This window comes from Antedon mediterranea, chromosome 9, assembly GCF_964355755.1.
Source record: "Antedon mediterranea chromosome 9, ecAntMedi1.1, whole genome shotgun sequence".
In the NCBI taxonomy this organism is placed as follows: Eukaryota; Metazoa; Echinodermata; class Crinoidea; order Comatulida; family Antedonidae; genus Antedon; species Antedon mediterranea.
Window position 1 is genome coordinate 24,368,507 of NC_092678.1, and position 17,907 is coordinate 24,386,413.

The following is a 17,907-nucleotide window of genomic DNA, read 5'->3' on the forward strand; positions in this document are numbered from 1 at the left end:
GACGAAGGTACCTATATTTGCCAACTGAACGGAGATATACTTGCATGTGGCATAACACTAACAGTGGGTTTTTTACATAACTCTCCTTCTGTTGAATGCCAACTGTTTCAAACACCACGCATTGCTTTAAATAGCCAAACTCCCGACGAAATTACTCAGGATCTCAACCTAACCTGTTCCGCTGACATCGGTTCAAATATCGTTGTAAACATCACAATCTTGAAATCTGCAGAAGGTCAATCGGTTCCTCTTATATCAGTTGACAAAACACAATCAAATGCCATTGATGACGTCAAACATAGTTTCCAAGTTAATGTCAGTGGATTAGATGGCGGGAGATTCTGGTGCATGGTGCGTCATCCTATGTTGCCAGAGCCCGTCAACTGCTCAACGTCTATGTTGGTGAAACCACAAGCAGAGATCAAAGAGGTTAAGGGAAGCGAATTTAAGTGTACAAGTACAACAACTCCATATCCAAGTGATGTTTCATTTCGATGGAAAGTTTGTCCCAACTGCGATAAAAGATCAAACACGACAAACTCTTGTGAGATGCTAAACAACACAAGTAGTTCTTTGACATTGAAAGCCGCAATTGATACTAATCTGTTACTGGTCTGCGAGATTGAAAACGCGGTGGGTGTAGGACGCGCTTCTTTAAACGTCTCTGAAGCAGTTGATAACACAGTAACAACTCTCATTAATTGGGTAAATTGGGTTATTGGAAGTTTGGTTGTGTTATTGGTAATTAGTTGGCTAGGGTGTTTTTACCTACTATGTGCACGCAGGCAATCAAGATGTTCAAAACCCCAGGATGTCACCAATGACGTCACCGACGACCAATACACTAATCTTCAACTTGATCAAATGCAGCAACAAGATATTAGAATGTCATCTACTGCACTAGACACAGATGGAATTAGAAATGTCTTTATCAATGACCAATACACTGGTTTTCAACAACATGAAGATCTTCGAAAGTCAGCTACTGCAACAAACACTGACGATGCTCAGTATATTAATGTCCAAAACAGATAAAATGAAGAAAGAACACACATCACCAGCTTAATATCCTATGTTAATTCAGAATACATGCATTATAAGGTACACTCATTATAACATGCTCTAATTCGATAATACCATAATTGAAAATTATATACTACTGTATTTATCATTATTGTTTTATCTTTTACGTTTATGATAATAATTTATTTGGAGTTTACACTTTTACAACAGTGGCACTCGACCAAGTGGAAGGTGCATCCATAAGAAATATACACACTCGAATGTTGAAGAAGATAGTTTGAATAGTTATTTAAGCCAAAGACTGTAAATGATTGATGATAAGTTTTCGTAGTTTTTCATCACGGTGCTTAGGGGCCTACTTGCTAGTAAAACATATTCGAATGAGGATGGGGTAACATTTTGCCGGTCTATAACACCCATATAACAGACAAGACACATAAGTGGTTTAGCTGTCTGTCGTCCCTTGCTGGATCCGAAACTACACAAATCAGAATATCACAGACATATAATATAGAATGTGTATAATTTATTATTGTATCTTATACATTATTACATTGCGTGCTTTACATATAAATATACATTCCTAGCATTATAAGACATTAACATCCATTATTATATTACACAAATATTGTTCTATATATAAATATTTTATAAACACACACAATATACATTATATATTATTTCACAGTATCTGCTTTAATTATTTTATGGAATGACTAAGTACGACCATGTTTGCGATTTTAGACATAAAATAATATAAGTTATTAATTCTATGACATTATGAGATTGTATAAAAATTACGTCTTTAAGGCCAATTTATTACTGAACAAAAACTTTGAATTTTAATTTGATGATTAATATTGGCCATTTGGTAAAACGATCATAAGTTACTCGTTTAGTATACACAGTTACAGTATCTGATTATACAGTACTATAAAAATAAATAATTTATAAATAAGAACAGTATTGTAGTGTAGCAAATATTTCACTTTTTAGGCCTATATATTAATACACTGTAGACTATAACAATTATTAAGTATCAACAATCTTAATAAAAAGATTTAATGTATAAATTTATGAAACTGTTTCAGTTTTTATCATCATAATAGTGATAGTGATAGTCATTAATATTGTAATTTAGTTGCTAATACTTCTATTTCCTGGTTAAATGTAATTTAAAAAAGACTTATGACCAAGAATGAGTGCCTCTCCTCACCCCCAACATAAAAAGGCGTTACGTCGCATTTAAAAACATTAAAATAAGTTGGCCTAGAGCATTAAAAGAGGAAATTAAAATATATTTGGAAAGTTATCTCAAATTGTGACGTCAAGACTAGTTGTTGCTAGCTTCTTCTCAGAAGTGTGTCTACGTTGCGGCCAATTCACTTCGGTTTCCACCAGCTTTCTGTTATTTCGTTCAAACCAATAAAAGTCCTCGCTGCTCCAAGCTTTCAAATAAAGCAGTTGCTGTCTTGGTTTTGCTGAATGGTTCTGTTGAGCAAGTTGAATCATGTCGGACTCGCATACAGGGGGCAGCAGGCGTGACGCAATCACTTGGTCCGACCCAATTGGTATAAAGTTTTCCACAATACCGATATCGGTCTGGGTAAGATTGTATGTCGAAATTAACCCTAACACTTCCCCATATTTGTAATGGAATGGACTATCCTCATGAATATTAATGATGAGAATATCACCATAACTACGCCCCACCCATAGCGTATCCTTGACAACTAATAATGCTTTGATTTTACAAGCTGTTTGAGAATTTTCCCTAAGAAATTCTGTGTATGTTTTCCCATTTTTCTGCTGGCCCCAAATATGAACACTTGAACTCGAGTTTCTGATTGGTTGTTTACGCTGCTCACCCTGTTCATCATCATTTTCAGAATAATGTCCAAAGTTAAATGCTAATTTACGATCTTCTTCTTCTTTATTATCACTTTCGCTGACCCCAGAATCATCCATGTCTTGTGACTCATTTGACCTCAACTTTAACCTTCCACCTTTATAAGAATTGCCTGTATCCATGGTGATGACCCAGCCCTGTGCTGAATCAGAGCAATGGAAGGTGGTAACACATTTGCGAGTTCTGACGTCATACTGATACACGTTGGCAGGGGAGCCACAAGAACACCATAGCTTATTGTCTTTCAACTCCATGACCTTCACTGCCATATTCTCGTTCTCTCCGCATTGAACTGGTTCTAACTGGTTTAGATCAACACAGCTTATTATATGAATAAAATTCTTTGATCCTATCCAGATTTCGTTAATGCTTTTCACACTGACCATACAATTGCATGGCTCATGGTCCATATTTAGGGCCATGGTCTTGACCAATGTCCAATCAGGGGGATTTATCAATGGACCATCAATACTGTCTTTTTCCTCATACTTAAATATAGATAACTGACCATCATCAAGGCCAATGAAAATGTGATATGAAGATGAGGTGTCATCCTGTATATAAAAAAAATTGTAAAATTACAGTCACAGTAATAATATAAATTTGTTTGAAATTAAGTTTTTTATATAATTCTTCTTGTTTGTTGTTTTATTCTAGTCATCATATAACAAAAAATATAACCTCCTTGGCAGAGGTTATAATAAAATAAAATTGTATACTGTATGTCTGGTTTTCCATAGAGTCTGGTAAATCGGAATGTATTTTTAAGATGGTCAAAATGAATTTGGGAACTTTTAGACTTTGAGCATTATCTGGTTTTGGGAGAGTTTCCGGTTTTCAGAGGAATGGGAGAGTCGACTGTATTAGTTTAGTAAGCATGGAATCCACTTGTAAAGTTTAGGATGCGTGTTTAAATAAAAACAATAGTAATACCTTTTTTGCATACGTCATACAATTAGGGGCTGACGATAAGTTCGTTTTGCATAAGATTTCAGAATGTTCCATTCCACCTGCAGGGGTGGTCAAAACTTGGATCACTCCATCTCTGCCGGTCTACATAGAAAATTTATGTAAATTAGAATTAAGTATAGATTATAACTTGGAACTCTACATTATTATTGAATTAGGCGCTCTGTTCTCTGTAAGGCGCCATATAAAAACTTGTATAGAATAGAAAAGTATCCTTTGGGTGGATGTGATTGGCCAGATTATAATTGTATATTGAAATCTAACCTTTGAACCCAAGATGATACTTTGACCTATCTTGATCATGCATGTGACTGTAGATCCCTGTATATTTTTTTCTTCCATTCCAATTTCTTTTTCCTTTTTTCTTGATGTTCTTCTAAGTTTACGGAATGTTGATGTTCCTGTCCAAGTCCATAATTCATATGTTCCCTAAAATTGTGAATTTATAAATGAATTTATAAACACGCATTTTGTTATTTATGCAAAGAATAACATAAAAAATGTTATGTGTATTTGAAACATAGTACATCAACGGCTGAATGACTCACATATAATGCCACTGCTAAAGCTCTGTCTACACTATCAAACTAGTTTGACAAAAAAAGTGTGATGTGCCCAAATATGGTAGTGATATACCTAAATATGGTAGTGATATGACATCATCATGTCCATATGGGCACATCACATTTTTTTGTCACATAAAGTTAGTGTAGACAGAGCTTTAAACTTATCTATTTTTAGTGTTGTCGCTAGGAAGTTTAGAATTTCTCCTTATGTTTACATTTTCTCTTAGGGCGGCATGTATAATATGAACTGTGATATTGGCATGTGGGACACAATAATATGTTACAGAAAAGTGCTCTGACCTTTACGCTATTAAAATGTAGCATTGTAATAACCAAATGATGTGGACTGATATAACAATGTATTTGCTAGATTTACTCACTGTGTTAGTGACAGAGCTGTAGATACAATCAATGGGTTCCTTATGCTCTATAACCTGCTGGATTACTAGGAAGCTAGGGTCCTTAAATGCTGTTAGTACTTCACCTATAAAAGGCCTAGCTTGCTGGTCATCTCTCCAACATGCCTATCAAAAGATAAGAATGTAATGGTCAGTTTGACCAGTAACCATTCAGTTACTATGCAGTGATTGTTCAAAAGATAAAAATGTAATGGTCAGTTTGACCAGTAGCCATTCAGTTTACTATTCAGTGATTGTTTTTTTCTTATTGCTGATTGTTTTATAGTGTTAATGTGTAGGCCCTATTAAATCAACTACTAACTATTTTGATAAAGAAACAAATTGTTTTTCTTTTCTTATCTTTTACCATTATGCTATTTTAAACTTTAATATCATAATATCTGGTTATAGAAACAAAGAAATAACAATTATAGGGCCTGTTTCTGCTGCAACTGCTCAAAATACGGTATAAAAATACGGTATAAAATACGGTATTTTTTATACCGTATTTTTTAGTACCCCGTTTCTGCTAACAATACTTCTTGGGTGGTCGTGTTAAATTTCATCTTTTTTACCCAAATTGCCATTCATTTATTTGATCGATAATTAAAAGTCGCAATAAAGGAAGTTTTACGTCTCACTTTCAACAGCCTAGCCCTAGTGATAGAGATGTTGTGAGAGCACAGAAAACATCGTAATGGGGACAATTAATTTGTTCCCTCCCCGAGTTATTGTATTTTGCAATGTTGTAGGCCTACTGCTTTCGCAGGCTCTTCAGCTTTGAGTTTACTTGCTTTGGAGACAAGTTTATTCCATACTCCTGCTTTATTTTTTTAGAAATGTCTTTATAAATGTGGTTGTCCCTTTTATTACCTTTTAGTTGGTCAGACATTTTAGCTTCCCCACACACATTTATTTAGTAAAACTGTGACGTATTCGCTCCACATTTTCGCCGAATATATCTATACATGTGTGTAAAGCAGCTAACAGCGACAGAAAATAAAAACACGAATGGTGACCTTTTGTCATGTAAAAAAAAAATACGGTATATTTTATTGGCAGCAGAAACGGGTACAAAAAATACGGTATAAATTTGTAAATACCGTATTTTATCCACAAATTTTGTTGGGAAAATACGGTATACAAAATACGGTATATTTTTTATGAGCGCAGTTTCTGCTGCCAAAAATATACCGTATATATACGGTATTCAAAAAATACCGTATAATATACGGCATTTAGTTGGCAGCAGAAACAGGGCCATAGAAACTAAATTGTCAAAACTAAACCATTTCTTATGTTTTTATTAGGCTTTTGTTAGTAATAACAATAATAAAACACAACAGTTATTACTGCACTAAGTGCAATAACACGAAATGCACTCAATACGGAAGAGAACTCAGCAATGACCATATTAGGAGAGCTCAGCAATGACCATATTAGGAGAGCTCAGCAATGACCATATTAGGCAAACTTTATATAATAACCATATTAAGGAAAACATGATTTTATGACCATATAAGGAAATGTGGCATAATAATATTGTGATGTCATTAAATCCGAGAGCAGATACATTAAAAATAAAACAGGAAATAGATAGAATACTAGGATAGTGACTATATCAGTACGGCAAGCATTTATAATGATTATTAATGTTATCAATTATTGTTGTTACCTGAACAATCTCCTCAAGATGTGGGAATTCTGGTACCACATTGAATTCTTTGAATTTGTAACCTGGTCGTTGGTTGTTCCGTATCGCCATGGAGATCTCACCTCTTCCTTGATCATGGAATGGAGGCATACCTGTTAGTAGATGGTACAGAACCATTCCATAGGAAAAAATATCAACCTGGAAATCAAGAAAAATTAATAGTAATTTTAAAATAACAATTAAAACAAGGACATTATACCATTTAGTATACAAAATTTTAATTTTTCTTCTTTTTTAATTCTTTTCTTTTTTCTTAAAAATGTCTTTTAATTTGTCTTTCAAGTGTCCATTTTACTTTATTATGAATTGAATAAAATATAGATGACATTATTATTGGAAAACAAATAATTAGTAGTGACTGTTTACCTTTTGGTCAAAGGTCATCCCTCTCTCTACTTCCGGAGCTCGAAATCCTGGCGCACCCTTCGATGTCCTAACCCCTTGCATGATGTTCACCTTTGAGATGCCATAATCTGTCATTTTCACATTTATCTTATCATCCACATTCAGTGACCAAAGCAAAACATTGTCTGTTTTCAGATCACAGTAAATGATGCTTTTCTTGTGTAGATAAGCCAAAGCACATGCTATCTGGTTTGCAATCTTATAAGTTAGCTTCATATCTAAGGGGGAACCCTGCTCAGCAACTCCAAATTTCGCTAAAGCACATCGACGACTGTTCTGATCATCCAGATATGACATGAGGTCACCGTGCGGAGCATACTCCATTGCGAAACAAAGTTTTGAAATTGATAAACCAATAAGAGAGACGATAAATGGATGATGTAATCGAGACATCAAAGATACTTCTGCTCGCAGTTGTGAAAGACTTCTAATGATGTCATTGATTTCTTTCTCTGAGAGATCTTCCACTGATGGCAGTCCAAGAGAGTTTGTTCTTGATTTGCTTTCTTCTCCTCCAGATGATGACTGGCTGTGAGTTCCTTCTCTCCACACCTTTGATTTCGACGGAGCTGAATGGTATTTCTTGACAGCAACAATCTCCATCTTGTACTTGGCTTTATAAACAACTCCAAATCCCCCAGAATTCAACTCCTTAATTAACTGCAGATGGTCGTCATGGATTTTCGTGACTGAGATGTCTTCCAGAAGCAGATCTGGAACTAGGAACTTCAGTGGAACTTCTTGTTCAACATGGTTTGGACACTTTAAGTACATTGCGTTTGTGCACACAGCTACAGCGCACTCTGTCAGTGTGAAAGTGTGGATAGAGCCGTCGGATACTGATTGGCGAACGCTCACGTCGCCTTTCTGTTTCGAAAAGCAATCTGAACAAAGTACAAGACGTTCTAACAACTTGGTACCACCCAGTATATCATCACCACTAAACCCTAGAAAAAGGAAAAAGATTCGTACATTAAATCGCAACACATACCCTTTCCACATCTGCATATATAAAATACATTGTTTAAAATACAAAATACAAGCAAGATTGATGTGTGTAAGGGTATAGCAAGATTGGTGTGTGTAAGGGTATAGCAAGATTGATGTGTGTAAGGGTATGGCAAGATTGGTGTGTGTAAGGGTATAGCAAGATTGGTGTGTGTAAGGGTATGGCAAGATTGGTGTGTGTAAGGGTATAGCAAGATTGATGTGTGTAAGGGTATAGCAAGATTGGTGTGTGTAAGGGTATGGCAAGATTGGTGTGTGTAAGGGTATAGCAAGATTGGTGTGTGTAAGGGTATGGCAAGATTGGTGTGTGTAAGGGTATGGCAAGATTGGTGTGTGTAAGGGTATGGCAAGATTGATGTGTGTAATGGTATAGCAAGATTGGTGTGTGTAAGGGTATAGCAAGATTGGTGTGTGTAAGGGTATGGCAAGATTGGTGTGTGTAAGGGTATAGCAAGATTGGTGTGTGTAAGGGTATAGCAAGATTGATGTGTGTAAGGGTATAGCAAGATTGATGTGTGTAAGGGTATAGCAAGATTGGTGTGTGTAAGGGTATAGCAAGGTTGGTGTGTGTAAGGGTATAGCAAGATTGGTGTGTGTAAGGGTATAGCAAGATTGGTGTGTGTAAGGGTATAGCAAGATTGGTGTGTGTAATGGTATGGCAAGATTGATGTGTGTAAGGGTATAGCAAGATTGATGTGTGTAATGGTATGGCAAGATTGGTGTGTGTAAGGGTATAGCAAGATTGATGTGTGTAATGGTATGGCAAGATTGATGTGTGTAAGGGTATAGCAAGATTGGTGTGTGTAAGGGTATAGCAAGATTGGTGTGTGTAAGAGTATAGCAAGATTGGTGTGTGTAAGGGTATAGCAAGATTGGTGTGTGTAAGGGTATAGCAAGATTGGTGTGTGTAAGGGTATAGCAAGATTGGTGTGTGTAAGGGTATAGCAAGATTGGTGTGTGTAAGGGTATAGCAAGATTGGTGTGTGTAAGGGTATAGCAAGATTGGTGTGTGTAAGAGTATAGCAAGATTGGTGTGTGTAAGAGTATAGCAAGATTGGTGTGTGTAAGAGTATAGCAAGATTGGTGTGTGTAAGGGTATGGCAAGATTGGTGTGTGTAAGGGTATAGCAAGATTGGTGTGTGTAAGGGTATGGCAAGATTGATGTGTGTAAGGGTATAGCAAGATTGATGTGTGTAAGGGTATAACAAGATTGGTGTGTGTAAGGGTATAGCAAGATTGGTGTGTGTAAGGGTATACTGTAGCAAGATTGGTGTGTGTAAGGGTATAGCAAGATTGGTGTGTGTAAGGGTATAGCAAGATTGGTGTGTGTAAGGGTATAGCAAGATTGGTGTGTGTAAGGGTATGGCAAGATTGATGTGTGTAAGGGTATGGCAAGATTGGTGTGTGTAAGGGTATGGCAAGATTGGTGTGTGTAAGGGTATGGCAAGATTGATGTGTGTAAGGGTATAGCAAGATTGATGTGTGTAAGGGTATAACAAGATTGGTGTGTGTAAGGGTATAGCAAGATTGGTGTGTGTAAGGGTATAGCAAGATTGGTGTGTGTAAGGGTATAGCAAGATTGGTGTGTGTAAGGGTATAGCAAGATTGATGTGTGTAAGGGTATAGCAAGATTGGTGTGTGTAAGGGTATAGCAAGATTGGTGTGTGTAAGGGTATAGCAAGATTGGTGTGTGTAAGGGTATGGCAAGATTGATGTGTGTAAGGGTATAGCAAGATTGGTGTGTGTAAGAGTATAGCAAGATTGGTGTGTGTAAGGGTATGGCAAGATTGATGTGTGTAAGGGTATAGCAAGATTGGTGTGTGTAAGGGTATAGCAAGATTGGTGTGTGTAAGGGTATAACAAGATTGGTGTGTGTAAGGGTATGGCAAGATTGATGTGTGTAAGGGTATAGCAAGATTGGTGTGTGTAAGGGTATAGCAAGATTGGTGTGTGTAAGGGTATAGCATAAAATATTTCCATGTTTCATTGAATTGCCTCATTGCAGTAGAGAGAAACGAGTTTCTCATCCTATTGGTTTTCCATCTTGGGTACACTAAACGCCCTGTCTTACTAAAGACAAGGTAATGGTGGACGGAGGGATCTGACATAATTACTTTAAATGTTTTACTTATGGCACTGTTAACAAGTATAGCACATACAGCAGACTTACCTGGATACCATTCCTGTATCAACATCTCTATCTGATCCACGATGAATCCCATTGGAGAGAAATCACCAAAGTAACTTTCAATGGATATACTGATTCCCATAGATCCATCAGGATAAAAGTAGTAAGGCTCGACAATAAAGAAGCCCTTGTTGCCTCCCTGCGTGACAGCAATCCCTTGACGCCAGTAGATTGTCTGACGTCCATCCCATTTAAAACCTGCCATGATAAATGACTGCCGTCTGTAAAGGAAAAAAGAAAAGATAAAACTAATATTGTTAAGTTTTCTGCAAATAACCACAACTGAACTTCGATTGTTTTTTATATGTTTTTGGGGTATTTACTGTATTTATTATCTCGTTTTGCTTTTGATGTTGTTTTTACCATTTTGTAAGTGTAAAGCGATATGTAAATAAAGCTTAATATAATAAATAAATACCAATACTAAAAAGAAGAACTGGATGGCTTGATCAATCAAATCAAATGTCAATGCTATTATTGGACAAACATGACAAAGATCATGAATTTATGATTTTGGACACTACAGTATTACGGTGCTGCTCTGTTTGCAGCTGCAACTCCTTGACCATTTGTGTTTAATAAATGAATGAAAAAATACATGTATAAACTAATTTTGTAAAATTATAATTGCGAGAAATTTATATAACAAAATGCCATAAGGGAACATGTACAGGTTACATCAATAGTTTTTTTTATTTAGAAAAGAAGACATTATGAGATGCTTTTATTATTTTATTATTTGACATCTGGTCGATGTCAATTTTTTATATAACAAAATTTCATAGGGAATATAGGTTACATCAATAGTTTTTTTTATTCAATTACAAGTAAAAAAGAAGACATTATGAGATGCTTTAATTACTTGACAATGGTTGATCCTCCAAGTGTCATGTTCCTCAACTTCTTCCTGACATGCTTAGAACTGTTGCCACTACCGGTGCTCTCAAGCCATTGCAGGTTGACGATGAGCCTGGACACAAGACGACTCCAGAATCCAGTTGGAATGAATGCCATCTTGTACAGTCGTTGGATCTTCAGCGACTTCTTGCCAAATTTTGTTGTATTCAAGATGAATCCTGGTTTCTCTTTTGGGAGTTTTGATGGAATTATAAATCTAAAAGTTGATAAATTATAATTGTCACATTGTCATTTTATATTGTCAAATTTGTTTAAGCCTAAAACAAGGTTTATTTACTGTTTTTATTGACCAATATGAGGACATTTTGAATGGCAAAAAAAAACGATTGTTTAAAAGATTTGTTTCTTACTTGTTGTCATCGTATGGTAGAATAATTTCAAATCTAGCCAGCAACTGTATGTATCGTTCGGTCAAATCATCCCTGCATCCATTTTTTGATAATAGTTCCTTTAATGTGTTCTTCTCAATTCTTCCCTGTTCTACCTAAAAATGCATAACATTGTAGAAATAAATTTACGCCACAACTAAACATTGTTTAGAAATTGCTACTGATCAGGTTGTTTTAAAAACCTAAAGGTTTGTTTTTGATACATACTATAAATTTAGAACACAACTAACAAAACACACTGACCAATCAGTCTATTTTCCGATACTTACTAAATGAGGCTGCAATCTGGTTACAACAGACAGGATGCTACTAAGCCAAGCTGGTTCCAGGAAATAGACTGTGTTCAAACCATGAAGCTGCTCATTGTAATGTAAGATGGTTCCAGTGTGGTTAAGAAAAAGCACCGCTGAAAAACAAGGAAAGAAACTGTCAGCCTAAATGGAAAACAAAACTCGCTCGAAACATTGCAGCCAAGATCTTTGAAGGATTGCATAGTATAGTAGTATGAATAAAGACTAGTAAAGGTAGTTGTAGTAAATGTCTAAGTGTGATGTGTCTAAATATGGTAGTGATATGCTCAAATGTGGTAGTGATATGACATCATCATGTCTATATATGGGCACATCACACTTTTTTTGTCACATCAGGGAGGGTGAACTAACCTTGTTGGAGGTCGTCGTCGGTGGAGATGTCGTTATCTGGTATTTGCTTTACAAGTTCGTTCAACTCTACCTCCGTCATCACGGGAGGACGAGCGTCCTCTTTTGCTGATTTTAGTAGCTGTTCTTTCATGGAAAGAATCTTTTCTCGTAACTTGATATAACTCAATGGAATCTGCAAGATAACAAGATTGTTGAAAAATACAAGATTTCGTGAGAGCAACGGAAAACAATGTTACATGATGCATACCTGGTACTTTGGAACCATTTTTAGCTCATCATAGGAACTACTGCTCCTATAGTAATCAGGGTATACTACGTGATATTTGCATTAAGCTGAATAGTGGCCAGGAAATTAAACTTAACATTAGTTACCTGTTTATGAAGAAGCCTTTCTTTGCCATCTGTTAGCATAGTAGCAGCGGTGTAGATCAACTCCCTTAGCTTGTTAATAGGATCGCTGGTGGGCTGTGTGGCTGCCAGAGTAATCACTCCATCTATATGGGGGTAGCCATCCTTGTGGATGAAGCTGGATTTGATATGCTCCATCAATTTCTGTTTGTCTTCGTTTGAACCGGTGTAATCGTCTTTATGAGTGGCTACGAGAATTACGTTTGACTTTGGTGCCCTGGCCTGGAAAATTAAACAAATTGGAAAATCAATTTTTAAAATAAACATGGACGTAGAAGGTAGTATGACTGTGGTTCTAGCATGATACAAAAGAAACGAGTTGCGGTCTTTTTACCTGAATATTCAGAAGATGAGGTCGTAGCTTCTCAATTCCTTCTATACCTTCCGTCATATCCCACACCGCAAGATAGAGGGCGTATGGGGTCAAAAAGCACTGATTAATTGTGTCAAATTTCTCGGCTCCTGATAAATCCCAATAGGTAACCATAATATCAACATCCTGAAAAGAAATTAATAATTAGATCAGTAAAAATATATCTATTAAAATGAATCACATTCGTTCACGTTTTTACAGTTTTTAAGGTAGTGGTACCATACATTTTAATAGCAATATGTTGTACACTAGCAAGCAGATAAGAGGTTTAAAACTATCTGGTACGAACCTTTGCAGATTTTTTGTTAGAAACATTTCGCAATTTCCATTCTCCAATGTTGATGCATGAGTTATCAATCTTGGTCTCTAACACATCCTTCTTGGACACCTTCTTAAGGCTTGCTAACAGAGTTGTTTTACCACTTTTCTAATAAAAGAAACACACATTGTTCTATTAATACTGTCAACTTGTGTGTCCTCTTAATAGAGGTGTCCCCTTGAGTACGGGTTAGCCTTATTAAGGGGACACAGTGGCCGTATTCACCAATCACACTTAAGTGAGATATTTCCCTTAAATTTTAAGTATTTCACTTAAATTGTATTCACTTAAATAAGAGATTTTTTTTTATTTTACGGGTAAGTGTTTCCCTTAGCCTAAGTGTGAATGGTGAATACGGCCACTGTCCTTTTAATAGGGGTGTCCCCTTCAGTACGGGTTAGCCATAGTGCTCCTCATTCGTTTTACAGGAAAGAGTCTCCTTAGGGTTGTTGTCCTAAAGGAGGGGTTCTAATCTACCCAATATCACTACCTAATATGACGTAGTAGAAGTAGTAGAAAATATCAGAAACAAGTTTTTATTTTGCTGAATATTGTAATGTGTTTCAGTTTCTCACCTCCGGACCAACAATAAGCAGTTTGATTCCAAGATGGCGGACAGCTTTTCGTAAACTATTCCTCAGGTATCGCAGAACATCTTTTGTTAGTACTTTCTTGGACACAGCTTCAGGTATCAAGTGTTGTGGTAGATTGGTCGGGCGCACACCTTCAAACCGCAAGATGTCCAAGTTCTTTAAAAGTCCAAGTTCCTCTGGAAGAGTTTGTATTTTGGAATTTCTGTAAAGAAATGTTACACAAGTCAATAATGTGCATTGACTTTTCTTAATAATACGGTTAACTCTCCCAATACCGGACACCTTTGGGCTGGCGTAATATGTCTGGTTTTCTGGAAAGTCTGGTAATCAGAATGTGTTTTTAATGGTAAAAATGAATTTGGGACTTTTTGGACCTCAAGAAAAGTTTGATTATGGGAGAGTTTCTGGTTTTCAGAGAGTTCGGTATAATTTTTTACGAAAGAAAGTACACTCACCCGCTAATGTCCAGTTCAGCCAAGGAACACATTGTACTAATTCCGTCTGGGACTGCTTCTATTGAGTTGTGAGCTAAGGACAGGATGGTCAGACTATCTTGTATCTCAGCTGGGAAGTCTAGTGAAGTCTGCGTTTGAATATTGCACGATTGTTCTTCTGGTGAGGAAGAGCTGAAAGCGCGGATCGACAGAAAATTCTTCCGCAGTTTGGATAAAGATGATCTTTAAGAGAAAAAAAACATTCAGTGATGTGCCCATCTATGGACATGATGATGTCATATCACTATAATATTTGGGCATATCACTACCATGTTTGGGCATATCACTTTTTTTGTCAAACTAGTCTGATAGTGTAGACAGAGCTTTACAATAACAACAAATATAATTGTTACGACTTTTATTATTAGTATGCTATTAATAGTTAACTCAATTTTCACAATTATTTTTTTTCCAAAATACTTCACGTATCACAAAGCATAAGTTCAGTTCTCAACAAATAGAGATTTACATTACTTTTTGATGTGTGTATTTTCATATTGGTATACTACCCTCTATAATCTAATTATTTCTCGTTGACCACTTACTGTTCAGGTGAATGTATTTGCTGAGGTTGATGAAACACCAACAAGTTATGAGACAGATCCAAGTGCTTTAACCTTTGAACCTTCCAGTCTTGCATTGTGGGTAATGATACAATCTTATTGCGAGATAACTTAAGTGAGTTTAGAGCTATGAGTTCAGTGATGCATTTTGGAATTACTTCAACGCCGTTGTTGGCAAGGTTTAAGTACTGTAGTGTTCGTTTCCAGAATTTGTCAAAGTCAGGAGGCAGAGATTCAATTGCGTTATATTCAGCGTGAAGTCGCTCCTAAAAAAAACAAAAAATGTACTTGATATATGAATTTATTTCTTGTATCCTATTCAAAAGAGTAGGGATAATGAGGTCATATATAGGGTATACGAGTAGGGATTGCTGGTGTTGTGTACTGAAAATGCTCACAGCGAAAGAAGATGAGAAAAATAAAATAAAAAATGATAAAGATCGGAAAAGGGAAATAGCTACTTTGATAATAAAAACAGCTAGAGGCTATTCAGAACTACATTACCACAATGGGAAAAATGATAATGTGAACGCGTGGGCGGACAATGCCAACGTGCTTCAGTATAAAGACGAAATGAATGAAAGAAAACATTAAATATAATCTTACCAATGGACAGTTCCAACTGGACGGCAAAGATGTCAACTTATTGTACGCAATATTCAACTTGGCAAGTTGTATAGCACCTTCTATTGCTTTAGGGATGGCTGAGAGTTGATTACGAGAAATGTCGAGATCGGATAAAGCGGGGCATTGCCAAAGACCAGACGTTGATGACTTTGGTAGCGTGGTGAGAAGATTACGTGACAGGTCGAATTCCTGTAGGTGGGGTAAATTAAAGTAGTTCAAGGGTACAGCATGCAACTCATTTCTAGACGCATTAATTTCAACAAGCCTACATAAAAAAAAAAATCATACATTATTATTTTCTGAAAGAGATTACAAATATTTACTCTATTGTGTAAATTGAAAACTTAGGTGTGTCTCTGTTAAAATTACCTTGAAATTATTATTTTCTGAAAGAGATTACAAATATTTAATCTATTGTTTTATTTGAAAACTTAGGTACAAGTGTGTCAAAATTACCGTGAGTTACTGGAAACGTCTGGCTGAAGAGGCTCAGGCAGACTCTCTAGCCAGTTGTTAGAAATATCAAGCACTTCCAAATATGGATGTGACCAGATCAATTCAGGCGGAACACGACGCAGGTCATGATTATCTGATAGGTCGATGGAAAACAGATATTCGCTGTATGTAGGCTCCTTAATCCAGGTTCCAAGAAAGCCATGAAGACCTCTACCACTCCAGTAGGCTTTCAATTTCTAAAATAATAAATTAAGTTTTTTTTAATTTAATTTGATAAAATGTTATAAAACAATTTTAATACAGAGAGTTCATTATACTTTCAAGGACATAGTTTGACAAAAAAAAGTGTGAAGTGCCCAAATATGGTAGTGATATGACATCATCATATCCATATATGGGCACATCACATGTTTTTGTCACATAAAGTTTGATAGTGTAGTCAAAGCTTTACCATAATAGTATGTGGGTTGTAGGACAAGAACCACTAAATCCTATTACAGAATGAGCCTAAAATATCCACTAATTATCTATGCTGTTCAAACATCAACACTCCTTTAAAGCTCTGTCTACAATATCAAACTTTATGTGACACAAAAATGTGATGTGCCCATATATGGACATGATGATGTCACATCACTACCATATTTGGGTATATCACTACCATATTTGGGCACACTTTTTTTGTAAAACTAGTTTGATAAGTATAGATAGAGCTTTAGGCACTGGGCGTATCTTTTAATCATGATTATTGTATTAGTAATCCTTGACCATGCATGGTGTTAACATACTGTACTTCCCTTCAAATCCAAGGGTACTGGGTTCAACTCAAGGTCTACTCTATAACCAGGATGTTATTCATGGCTAAAAAATAATCTATCATTCATTATAATGACGGATTATAAAGTTTCTAAAGCACTATTAAACTAGTTTGACAAAAAAAGTGTAACATGCTCAAATATGATAGTGATATACACAAATATGGTAGTGATATGCATATATATGGTAGTGATATGCCCATGTGATATGATGTCATCATGTCTATATATCTATTGTTTTTGTCACAAACACATTTGATAGTGTATACAGAGCTTAACAGTTTCAACATCATAGTTTCTTTTGGTTAGATTCTTTCATAAATTACTAAAAAAAGAATGTTGTAGTTGTTAATACTACCTGGGATTCCTGTCCGTAAAGTTGTACCCATCTCTCCATCAGGTTTGTCATTTCGTTTGGGAACATTTCAATGATTTCCAAAGTGACATCTTGAAGTTTATTTTCGATTATAATTTGTGCCGCTTCCAAGTGTTTTCCTGTAAGTGTATATTGTACACGATTAGTTGATTCAATTGGCATTAATTTTAAGCAGGTTATTTATTAACTAATTTGAAATAAATTTTATGAAATTTCCATAAATAGTGAATAAAATGAAAGAGTTAGATTAAGTTTAAGATAATTGGTTGACTTAGAAAGGGCATGGGTAATCCTGTTAATTGCGTAGGCTGAGCTGACGTGATCTTTCCACTTGACGGGTCAAATCAAAGTATGACTTAACTTTTTAAAATTTAATTAATTGCAGAGCATTTCTAAGTGTAAGATTCTTTTGTACTATAGTTTATTTATGAAAGAGCCTTTTTTTATATAGTAGAAAAAATGGATCTTGTGTGAATGTTCCAATTCTTGTTAAAAATAATAAAATTCATTCAGAAATGGTTTGTCATTAGATAATAAGATGAACTTCTAAAGTTTAATTGACCAAAAAAGTTTGCTGTCTCGGTACTTTATTGTGTTTTTATCCTATAATTTTATGCTAGAATAGAGAAAAAAAACAGCAAAAAAAAAACAAAAAAAAAACTTCACACACTAAATTTGTTTATAATTATAGTTGGGTAAGTTTAAGAGACCTGGTGTGAATGGAGCTTAAATCG

At 35.6% G+C, this 17,907-nt stretch overlaps 1 protein-coding gene across 1 annotated transcript; it reads right to left on the reverse strand.

Annotated features, from left to right (window-relative positions):
- Nucleotides 1–1,545: 1,545 nt before the first annotated feature.
- On the reverse strand, nt 1,546–17,215 carry LOC140058990 (leucine-rich repeat serine/threonine-protein kinase 1-like). The gene is made up of 20 exons (XM_072104791.1): nt 17,156–17,215; nt 15,983–16,218; nt 15,506–15,791; nt 14,882–15,165; nt 14,298–14,519; nt 13,825–14,044; nt 13,220–13,357; nt 12,892–13,056; nt 12,522–12,779; nt 12,150–12,321; nt 11,757–11,893; nt 11,449–11,582; nt 11,043–11,294; nt 10,163–10,401; nt 6,946–7,931; nt 6,541–6,717; nt 4,848–4,991; nt 4,166–4,330; nt 3,866–3,985; nt 1,546–3,486 (listed from the first exon to the last, which is right to left on the reverse strand). Exons 1-20 carry the CDS (start codon nt 17,204–17,206, stop codon nt 2,338–2,340), a joined length of 5,535 nt encoding a protein of 1,844 aa, XP_071960892.1. The 5' UTR covers nt 17,207–17,215; the 3' UTR covers nt 1,546–2,337.
- Nucleotides 17,216–17,907: the final 692 nt, after the last annotated feature.

Excerpts from the sequence above, each read along its gene's own strand:
- LOC140058990 (XM_072104791.1), bottom strand. The coding sequence starts at position 17,206 with ATGACAAACCTGATGGAGAGATGGGTACAACTTTACGGACAGGAATCC. Across the intron at positions 7,932-10,162 it reads GATACAGGAATGGTATCCAG|GGTTTAGTGGTGATGATATA; the intron begins GTAAGTCTGCTG and ends TCCTTTTTCTAG. Across the intron at positions 6,718-6,945 it reads GGATGACCTTTGACCAAAAG|GTTGATATTTTTTCCTATGG; the intron begins GTAAACAGTCAC and ends CTTGATTTCCAG.